At 56.3% G+C, this 10,838-nt stretch overlaps 1 protein-coding gene across 3 annotated transcripts; it reads left to right on the top strand.

The window, feature by feature from the left end:
- The first annotated feature begins 2,956 nt into the window (after window positions 1-2,956).
- On the top strand, window positions 2,957-10,395 carry EGR3 (early growth response 3). 3 transcript variants are annotated; one of them, XM_059072075.2, is made up of 3 exons: window positions 3,433-3,514; window positions 3,943-3,995; window positions 4,824-10,395. In XM_059072075.2, the coding sequence occupies exons 2-3, from the start codon at window positions 3,956-3,958 to the stop codon at window positions 5,831-5,833; spliced, it is 1,050 nt and encodes a 349-aa protein (XP_058928058.1). In that variant the 5' UTR covers window positions 3,433-3,514; window positions 3,943-3,955; the 3' UTR covers window positions 5,834-10,395. The 3 variants fall into 3 exon arrangements, with proteins under 3 accessions (XP_058928057.1, XP_058928058.1, XP_066895986.1); XM_059072074.2 differs by lacking the exon at window positions 3,943-3,995 and having other exon boundaries at window positions 2,957-3,514; XM_067039885.1 differs by lacking the exons at window positions 3,433-3,514; window positions 3,943-3,995 and adding an exon at window positions 3,730-3,802.
- Window positions 10,396-10,838: the final 443 nt, after the last annotated feature.

The raw sequence follows: 10,838 nt of genomic DNA, 5'->3' as shown, positions 1-10,838 counted from the left end.
GAAAGAGATTCAGAAATTTGCCCAACATCACACTGAAGTTTGAATGAATACTTATTTGAATTGAAGGCTCCCGTTCTAGGTCATGGACAAGCAGGAAGGAGGGAGCAGACAACTTGCCCCAAAAGACTCCTATCCATTCTCACCAACAGGCATAAAGGCTTGGAGCAGGCCTGCAAAACCCTGCTGCTTGTTCTGCTAGGATGCAACAGGTCCAGCTCTCCTAAAAGTGTTTGCAGGTCATCTCTGGAATGGCTACACTCCTCCATGGTCTTTGGGGCCCTGGAAGCTTTCAAGGATCCAAAATGCTCCCTGCCTCTACCTTTCCTAATGTAGGCCCCTATCAAACAGGACTGGGGCTTGCAGCTCCTCAATCTCCTCCTCTCCAGGGAGAGGTCTCAACAGGTGGGAGGGGGTGCATCACGGTAGGGTCCTCCAGAGTTGAGCTGGGCGGCCGGGAGAGCTCTCACTTCCTCCCCGCCACCCCTGCAGGCTGAGCCGTGCCTCGCGCCGGGCAACATGGGCACTGAAGTCGCCACTGGGGCCTGCGGCTCGCCTAAAGGCCGCGGACCTCACGGCGTCTCTTGGTCCTGGGCCGGAACCCGCAGAGACCCTCCGGGTGCACTCGCAGCAGGAAGCTCCGCGGAGGGGCCAGGACTGGGACCGGAGCGGCCGAAGCTCTCTGGTGGCCGCGGCTGCCCCCCCCTCCCCGCCTCCCCCCAGCTGCCAAGCTCCATGGCCAGAGGCCGGAGCCGCTGGCTAGTTTTTCACGCCCCCCAGACCGCCTCCCTACGTGACGCTACAGCCTGTGCGGTTCCTTTAAAGGCTGCGGGTTCCGTTCTTCTTTCCTTTTCCACTGGATGCCAAAATATGCAAATCCGGGGACCGGAATCAGCAGCCAAATAGAGAAGGAGAAGGGGCGCGGCCGGCGCGTCACCGGATCCGCTCCTTGTATGGCTCTTCCCGGCTTGGCCCGCCGCCCCGCGACCCTCCCTGCAGCCGCCAGGGCCCCTCCCGCACCCAGCCTGGCTCACACTGCCGCCCACGCCCCCGGGCCGGCCAATCGCCCCCCCCCTCGGGAGGGAGCCGGGGGCGGGAGGCGCTGCATGCCCTGATTCCGGCCGGAGCTGGGGACCGCTGCAGAGCGCTCCTCCCCGCGCCGCGCGGGCGGAGGAGAGCCCAGGGGCGCAGAGCCTCCCCGGTATAGGTGTGGGTAGCCTGGCGGGAGCGGCAGCAGGGGCGAGGGAGAGGGGGCCCGCGACGGCGGGAATCCCTCCTTTCCTAAGAACCAGAGGAGATCCGGGGGAGGCCGGGCCCTCCCACCCCTAGTTCTCCACCGTGTGAAGTGGAGGGGAGGAGAGAGAGGTTGTCATCCACCCCCACGGCGATGTGCAGCTCGGGAGTTCCTCCCACACGTCCCCGGCCTGCGTGGCCCTCCCACGGAGTGAGGCCCGGGGATCCTCTCCTCCTCCTTGTCAATACTCCCACTCCCCCTGAGAAATGCACGTTCCCCCAACCCCGACTCCCCAGCGAGGAACGCGGGATCCACCGCGCCCACACGGCCAACGAGGAGGGACTCCTCCCACGCTGAGCCGGTGTGATCCGGGGTCGCTCCCCCACGCCCCCCTCCTCTCCTCCCCCTTCTCCCACAGCCCGGCCGCGCGCGCTCCGAAAACAGGCCTCGGGGAACAGAGCCGCCCCCGGGATCTGCTGCCTCTCTGGGAGGTGACAGCGCTCGGGGTCGGCAAACAGGCAGCCCCCTGACTGCGGGGCGCCGGCAGTCAGCAATGGGGACAGCCCTGTGGAAGGCGAGGGGGAGGGTAGAGAGCAGGGGCGGTCGCCGTGGTGGCTCAGAGACTGTGGTTCGGCAGGCTCCTGCCGCAACTCAAGTGGCGGGCCCTTCGCAGGCGGCAATAGACAGCGACTGTGCCTGGGCCTGCTGGGCCCTCCTGCCATCCCGTGGCCAAAGGGGTGCTTTGGAACCATTAGGGAATTTATGGAGGGTTTGGTGCACGTGTTCCCTATCCCCTCAACTTCATTCCTTCTCCTTCGCCACCAAAACTGCGCATCCTCGACCCCCAAGGTGAGGAGTTCTCGCCTCCCGCGCAGCCGCTGTGCAGCTACGAATCTCCCAGCCACTGAGCTCCGCCGGGTGTCAGCACAGGGTCAGGGGCCCAGGGAGCAGCAGGGCTGTGGGCGGCGCATCGGAGGGAGGGCGGCACAGAAGTTCCCGGGATACTGGACCAGAGATCCCTGACCCGCTGGAATTCTCCTCAGAGGGACTTTGTCCCAGTCCCAGGCAGGATCCTGGACGCGAGAAGAGCGGCCGGGGCAGGGTCGGAGCGCACACCTTCCGGGTTCCCAAGAAGTTTCCAGGCTGCAAAGGGACCCCGCCGAGTGTTTTCAATTCTCTTTCTTCCTGCTGGGGGGCTGTTAGAGGCCACTCGCGAACGACCCCACCCCACGGCCCCCTGTCCTACAAGCGCGCTCTCCTAGTGCAGACATCAAATCAACGCACAGGCGATTATTGCTCTTTCACCCCCGCGCTGCGTGCTTTAGGCCGCAAGTTCAGTTACACCCCTCTTTCCTCTCTCCTCTCGAATTTTCTTTCCTTCTCTTCTGTTTCTCTCTTTCTCTCTCTCTTTTTTTAAGATCCGCGAGCGGTGCGGGCGCCGCACGTTGGCTGCGGCCCGCTTCCTGCTTTCTAATGTTCCATTGTGAGGAGCTTCCATTGTGACGTCGCGCCCCTTCGGCTGGGCTTTGTCTGTCCATATATGGGCAGCTACGTCACGGAGCTTTCCCGGGGCTCAGATAAATAGGCTGGTGGAGTTCCCTGGCTGGGAGCTTTTGGGCAGCAGTGAGCTTGCTAGGAAGCTGCGGGGCTGGTGGTGGTGGCAGCAGCGGCAGAGGCGGCGGCGGCGGCGGTGGCGGCGGTGGCGGCGGCGGTGGCGGTGGCGGATCGGGGGGCGGGGGGGCCGCGGGCGCGCGTCTGTTTGTGATATCAATACTGAGGCCGCGTGCGACCCCCTTGGGCCGAGATCCCCCCGCAGCCCAGCACCCACCCACCCACCCCACACACGCCCCCCCCCCCGCCACGACCCAGCCTCTTACGGCACCAGCTGAGGCACCCAAGAGGATTACCCTCCTTTGCCCTCTCTCCCACCCCCCCAAAAAAAGAGAAGATCCCCTCCCCAGGCCCACCCCTTCCCCTCTTCCCTCCCCCCTCCTCCCGAACTTTCCCTCTCGCATGCTTTTCCCCTGCACCACGGATCGCCTCTCCGATGCCGCTTGCCTGGAAGCTGCGTTAGGAGCGAGCGGCGGCGGCGGCGGCGGCGGCGGCGGCGGCGGCAGCTCGGGAGTGCTATGACCGGCAAACTCGCCGAGAAGCTGCCGGTGACCATGAGCAGTTTGCTAAACCAACTGCCTGACAATCTGTACCCCGAGGAGATCCCCAGCGCGCTCAACCTCTTTTCTGGCAGCAGCGACTCGGTAGCCCATTACAATCAGATGGCTACAGGTAAGGGTGGCGAGGAAGGAAAGGGAGAGAGGAAGAGGAGGGAACGAGCTAGCGATGGATGGATGGATGGATGGATGGATGGATGGATGGATGGATGGATGGATGGATGGAGAGATGGATGGATGGATGGATGGATGGAGAGATGGGGGCGCGCTGGGAATTTTCCGGGGGGCGAGTTGCTTTTCCCACCCACTCCTCCCGCCCTCCCCGATCGGGAAGGCTCGGTTGGCGACGCCACGGTAGAGGTTTCGGTTCTCCCGGGTGGGGGCAGCCGCCGACCGAAGGGAGGTAGGTGCAAGCGGCTCTGGGGTTCTCCACTTAGGGGGCGCGATCGCAGGGCTGCGCGCAAGGCGTAATGCTGTCGCCCCCTTTCCCGGGAGGAGCCCAACGTCCCTTTTCACCCGCGCTCTCCCCCCTTACTCCCTCAGCCTCCCACCCGGGATGGAGCCATGTGCGGCGTGGAGTCCCCGCGGTGGGAGAGGTACTGCGATGCTGCCTTTCCAGGGCTTTCAGCAAAGCCGTGGGGGTGTGGGGACGGCGGGGAGGGGATAAGGTGGGGGCCCACCCGCGCGGGGGTTGCCACGGGGGACGATCCCCGGACCGAGGAGCTTGGGAAGAGCGGCCACTCCCGCCATGGAGACACCGGCCGGTTTTCCGCCGCCCTCCACTCTCGCTAAGCTGAGACTGGGCTTTCCCCCTCCAGCAAAAGCCGAAAGCTCCTTCAGGCCCGGAGGAGGCTGGGGCTGGGGGAGGCGGCGGGAGAGCTCCCTTTGCGGACAGCACCCCTCTACTCGCCGCGGACAAAGCGTCGGAGCGCTCCGGGTCAGCTCCCCGGGCGCAGTGCGCACCGGGGGCTTCGTCGGGGCAGGAGAGGCGCGGGGTCCGGCGCGGACAGCGCTAGGGGAAGAGGCCGAGTTGTGTGCGCTGGAGAGCGAGAGCCCGGCGCGCTCCGGGTCTGAAACTACCTGTAGCTGCAGCTACCTGCCCGCCCCACCTCGGGAATAACAACAATGCTTCTCGCGCTCGCGCCTGTGTGTGTGTGTGTGTGTGTGTGGTACGGGAGTGTGTGTGTACGGCGTGTGCGGTGTGTGTGCAGCAGCCACTCCACACCCCGATCAGTAGTATTTTGCTGTATCCAGGTTGCGCCCGGGAGCGCGGCACCGCCCGCTTTGCGCCTGGCGCAGCCTACCCCATGCGCTGCGCACTCCACCCGGCCGCACCTCCACACCTGGGCAAGGACCTGGGCGCCCCGGCCTGGGAGCCGACTCGGCTTCACTCACCCCTCCCCTCTCTCCCCCGCTCTCCGCAGAGAATGTGATGGACATCGGTCTGTCCAACGAGAAGCCCAACCCGGAACTCTCTTATTCGGGCTCCTTCCAGCCAGCCCCTGGCAACAAGACCGTGACCTACTTGGGAAAGTTCGCCTTCGACTCCCCTTCCAACTGGTGCCAGGACAACATCATTAGCCTCATGAGCGCCGGCATCTTGGGGGTGCCCCCGGCCTCTGGGGCACTCAGCACGCAAACCTCCACGGCCAGCATGGTGCAGCCGCCGCAGGGGGAAGTGGAGGCCATGTATCCGGCGCTGCCCCCCTATTCTAACTGCAGTGATCTCTACTCGGAGCCTGTGTCTTTCCACGACCCCCAGGGCAACCCCGGGCTCGCCTATTCCCCCCAGGATTACCAATCGGCCAAACCGGCCTTGGACAGCAATCTCTTCCCCATGATTCCTGACTACAACCTATACCACCACCCCAACGACATGGGCTCCATTCCGGAGCACAAGCCCTTCCAGGGCATGGACCCCATCCGGGTCAACCCTCCCCCTATTACCCCACTGGAGACCATCAAGGCATTCAAAGACAAGCAGATCCACCCGGGCTTTGGCAGCCTGCCCCAGCCGCCGCTCACGCTCAAGCCCATCCGGCCCCGCAAGTACCCCAACCGACCCAGCAAGACCCCGCTCCACGAGCGGCCCCACGCGTGCCCGGCGGAGGGCTGCGACCGCCGTTTCAGCCGCTCGGACGAGCTGACCCGGCATCTGCGCATCCACACGGGCCACAAGCCCTTCCAGTGCCGGATCTGCATGCGGAGCTTCAGCCGCAGCGACCACCTTACCACTCACATCCGCACGCATACGGGCGAGAAGCCCTTTGCCTGCGAGTTCTGCGGGCGCAAGTTTGCACGCAGCGACGAGCGCAAGCGCCACGCCAAGATCCACCTCAAGCAAAAGGAGAAGAAGGCGGAGAAGGGGGGGGCGCCTTCTGCGTCCTCGGCGGCCCCGGTGTCCCTGGCCCCTGTGGTCACCACCTGCGCCTGAGGCTCGGGCCCCCAGATCACACTTTTCCCCTTCAGTGTCTCCCGGCTGCTGGCCTGAATGCAGCCGGAAAGCTAGCCACGGAGGCGCAGGGGCCGCGCCCTGGCCTCTCCATGGACGTAAGGCCCTTTGTTTCCCTTCGCTGTCCCCCGTTTCCACCCTGTCACACCGGCCAACGGGCGGGGGCCAGGGCAGGAGGCGCCTTCCCCTTGCTGACCCCCATTAGCCAAGGCGTGGGGGCGGAAAGGTGGCGTCTAGCCCGCTTTGTTTAGTTGGGATCGTCTTGATCCAGGGGCCGCCGGGCCGGGCCAAGGACCTGCGGGGGACTGAAGGCTGGGCCCGCCCAAGCCTCCCTGGACCCAAGCACCTCACGGTTCCCCCCACGTCTCCCTCGGTTCCCCATCGAAGACCCGAAAGGGGGAGGGAGTAAGGAGCGCACCAAAGCGCAGAGCTTGCTGCCCGCCGCACGCACGCGCGCCTGCGTGCGGGGATGCGCGCGAGTGTGCGTGCTCGTGTGAGTGTTATGTGTGCGTGTGTGTTTCTGTGTGTGTGTGTGTGTGCGCGCGCGCGCGCGCGCGCGCACGTGTGTGTGCGAGACTCTTGAGCTGAACTGGGCTATGTCCACCCCAAACTCTTCCCCACCTCGGGTCCCCAGGCCGCTGGGGGCCTGCACGTGGCGGGATGAGACGGCCTTCCATCTGCTCCGAAATAATGTTTCTTACAGAAATGCCTCGGGTGCCGCCGCCGCGGTGCTGCTACCGCCGCTTAGGGTTTAGCCCCTCAGAATCCCTCCTTTTCTGAGCGCTTCCCTCTCAAGGCCTCAGGGCAGTTTGATCTTCGGGGAGAAGAAGCAGCCATCACTGAACCTGCCTTTTAAAAAAAATGTGTTTCCTCGGCCCCAGAGATTTTAAAATCTCTGTTCCTGAGTTTGCCCTCTGCCCTTTTTTCCCCCCTCCTCTCCCTTCTCCCCTCTAAGCCTTTTCCCATCTCTTTCCAAATCTTTTTTCCAAAAAGGCAGGCCTCAACCAACCACCCCATTTTGCCATCTTTTTGTTCTCTCACTCACATACCCACTTCTCTTCCCACCATTAATGGGAATGCAGCCTTTTTTTTTCTCTCTCTCTCTTTGTCATCACTAACACAACAGGTAGAATTCAAATTTATGAATATGGTGTGTGTGTGTGTGTGTGTGTGTGTATATGTGTGTCTACACACACACATATATACATTTATATATAACATGCACACAATATGTATTCCTAGTAAAATAAAATCTCTAAGGTACTTGGCTATCCAGTGCAGTGCACTGGAATAAAGAGAATTTGTAGACATTTACAGCTTTAAATGATTTATTTTTTATGAAAACTTTAACTGATGAGATTATATCTACATATGTGTGTATGTGTGTGTGAGTATGTATATATGCATCCATGTACACACATATACACACATCTCTGTCCAAATTTTCCTCAAAGCTATGGGGATGTTTGCATTAATCCATGTTGCTGAATGAGGCACATATTTTCCATACCCCAGTCTCACCTTCTCCCCGCCCTACCTCACCTCTTCTCAGGCACCCCCTCCTACCCGGCCTCCTCCACACAGGGGTGACTCTTTGGAAGCGGAGTAGTAGGGAAGGTTACTCTCTGACACAGCTTCCAGTGCAGTCTTGCCTGAATGTACCGTTCCCCGTTAGCGTTATTTCTCCTGTGGTCAGTAAGCTGCCCAGAGAGAAGGAACAAAGGTCTGGAGTTTACAGAATGTCTGTTTTTAAAGTCACTTTATGCATTTCCCACTTTTTTTTTTTTTTTAAAGAAAAAAGCACCGGGTTTTTTTGGTGGCGGATAGATAATACTAAAGGAGTCTAGTGAAAGGGGGAAAAAAAAAAATCAAAGAGCAGGGGATTGTGGACTTCCAGGTACTTGGACTTTTTGTAGAAGGAGAGAGAAGTGGATGAAGTTTGCCGGGAGGGCCCATATTTTTTCAGCTGAAGGGTAAAATCTTTCTTTGCAGAGACAGTATTTTGCTGAATACTTTTTATAATGTGATGATTATTAAAAACAAAAATTTTGGTCATTTCAAAGCTGGAAGGAGGAATCAGATATCATTTAATATTTTTTCCTTGCTCCTTCTGGGATATGCATGTCACTGCATGATAACTCTGAGTTTTCCTTTGTTTTAATAAAACTGTTCTCAGACATTTAAGCTAAACTAAGAGAAAAATAGCTTTGTTGCCAAAAGGTTGTGCTATCCAGATTTTTTATATGTCTGCATGTTTTAAGAAAAACACAGCAAAAGAAAATGCACTCTAACTTATGTGAACTGAGAGGAAAAAAATCAGGTTTTAAACAGGAAAACCTATGGGGAATGATATTTTTTGAAAGACTTTTGTATAAAGTTGAGTACTTAGAAAAAGACAAACCAGATGTAATATATTTTGTGGATGTTTTTATTTCTTGGATTTATAGTACCTTATACTAAGGTTAAAAAAATATGCTTGTTATCGTGAAAAGGTGAAATTCTTCACCAACATTTCATTTGCTCCTTTGTCACATTGTTATGCCAATATAATATAGTTAATGAAAACAGCATTTTTAAAAACTGAAATATTGAAATGGTGTAATGTTGTACCATTTGCACTGTGAGCAAATGCTAATACAGTAAATATATTGTGTTTGCTGACAATCAGCCGGCCTATAAATCTCCTTATTTTATTTCTTGTTTTCATAGCATAAAGTTTTGGTTTGGCCTGTTTTAAGTCTTGTTTTGTTTCTGGCTCGTGGCTGGTTTGATACGTTCTTACACCTGGTTTTTGTGGTTCTTGCTCTGAAACCCCTCACCGTGGACACATGGAGTCTGGTGTTCTTAGAAGTTGGTTAGAATTTCGTGCGGGTTCTGGCGTTTCAAACTCAATGTTGAGTGTTTACTGTGGTTCTCAGAGAATTCTACTGTGGTTCTAGGGATTCTCCTCCACCCTTCTGGAAGCCTCAAACTGCCAGAAAGATTAGGTGAGCAGATTAGATAAGCTCATGGGAGCCGAGGCTGATGAACCTTCTAGAATCTTTCTCTCTGGTTTCCAATGGGTATTTGAGAGTAGAAAGGAGGGGATCTCCTGGCTTATGAACTATTTCTCTGGTGGCTTCAGGGGGCACCAGAATAGGACCTGCGGTGGTCTCTGCGGCCACACTGAGTATTACTCTTGCTAGAGGTTTTGAAGCCTGAGAAAGAAATGGGGATTTGAGAGGGGGTTCTTCAGTGTTGGCAAGATAACCAGAGAGATTGAAAGCTTTTTGCTGGTCAGATAATTGGGAAAAATCAGGTTTAAAAGCACTACAACGCAGTCCCACTTGGACGGGATTCTCTAGGCCTCACTATTTGTAGCTGCCTGGGAAAGGGTGTCCTAGTTCTTATGAGTTACCCAAGGATCCGATGCTTAGAAGAGAAGAAAGAACACAGGAATTTGGAGAAATACAGGGAATGTTTTGTAGAGCAGTAATCCCTCCCATCTTACAACTTCTATCTCCCATAGAAGTGATGCTTCCCTACCCTATGAGCTTTCTTCTCCAGAACCTTCCCTTTCCTTAACTGACTTTATTTGCCAGCCCTGGAGCTTTCTCCATTTCTCTTGAAGAGATATGTGCCCTCCACTTCCTTCCTGTGTCCACATCTCCATCCTGCTCCCTTCACCTAATTTCCCATCATTTTTAGAATCCTTTATCATTGGGAGGCTTGTTCTAGAACAGTCTTTGGACAGATCAATCCTCTCTCTCCTGCCTGCCCTCTTGCTTGGGTTTCTCAGCCATGCATTTTGCATATTATCTGCCTCAGCAACATTTAGGGGCTTGGTGTCTGATACAGAGCTATGTCAATGTAGCGTGACACTATGAATGGGGGACGGTGTCTCAACGCCTGGGGTGCCATCCAGGACAGCCATACAGTGACAGAACTATACTAAGGTGTCCCTGCTCAGAAACTGCTCTTATCACCCCCCCACCCCACCCCTGCATCCTGCCCTCCATGTAGGCCCATCACAGTGAAAAATGTGGGTGGTATTTCTGGCTGGCTATAGTTACTAAGACGCTGAAGGCAGACCTGGGTGGAGGAGGTGGGCTCTGGCCTTAGAAAAGAATGTTTTTGAAGTAAGAGATCAATAACAAAAACGCAATATGCAGTCTTAAATTTTCTCGCCCACACAGTTCTAGGTCACTGGCTGCCATCTTGAATTCCCTTCTCTAACCTCATGAAACTTTGAAACTTCCAAGCTGCAACTTTGTGTACAGCCACAAGGAGGTATCCTTCATTTTTAACAGAGGGAATCAAGATGGCCAAAAAGTCCTAATGATGGAGCATATAATCCACCTCTTTGCTAAACTGGATGAATCCTTCCAGATTTCTATGTGTTTTTCAAGTGAACATCATCAGAAGAAGATAGCTCACTGGGTGTCTTCACAGTTAGCATTCAGCCCCACCTGCACCTTCTCCAATCAAGCGAGGCCTTCAGAGTGATACTTTCGTCAACAGTGTACTATGCCGCATGACTAATAAACTCAGTTCCCATTGGTGCATATTGCTCAACCCATCCTTGTTCAACCACTGGGTTACTTGGCAATAGGGCAGCCTGCCTGGCTGGCACCAGCCCTGTGTGGTGTAATCTCTGATTCACACCTTGTAGCTAGATAAGGCTGCCCCAGATAGCATCACAGCAGCAACCCAACCTGCCTGGGTTTTGTAAATATGGGGAGAGGAGATTCAACCCTGAAACTTAGGGGTGAAGTGGGGGTATGGTAGAGGAAAGGCCTGGATGGGGCTATCATGAGAAGGAATCAAGGGAGGCTTTGCAAAGAAGAGGCCTAGGAACAAAATCAGGCATACAAGTGTGGAAACCCTAAGTTGTTTGGGGGTGAATGAAAGGATGCCCCCCCATGCACATACCCCTCTGGAGTGGCCTACGGAAGGTGATGACTCTTTGCAAAATTGTACTCAGTAAAATGGAATTGGATACAAATGA

Source organism: Kogia breviceps, chromosome 8 (assembly GCF_026419965.1).
Source record: "Kogia breviceps isolate mKogBre1 chromosome 8, mKogBre1 haplotype 1, whole genome shotgun sequence".
In the NCBI taxonomy this organism is placed as follows: Eukaryota; Metazoa; Chordata; class Mammalia; order Artiodactyla; family Physeteridae; genus Kogia; species Kogia breviceps.
This window is presented reverse-complemented; position numbering and strand designations above follow the sequence as displayed.

Bases quoted from the DNA above. Each gene is read 5' to 3' on its own strand.
- EGR3 (XM_059072074.2), top strand. From the start codon at position 3,361: ATGACCGGCAAACTCGCCGAGAAGCTGCCGGTGACCATGAGCAGTTTG. The intron at 3,515-4,823 runs GTAAGGGTGGCG...CGCTCTCCGCAG, and splicing joins TTACAATCAGATGGCTACAG to AGAATGTGATGGACATCGGT.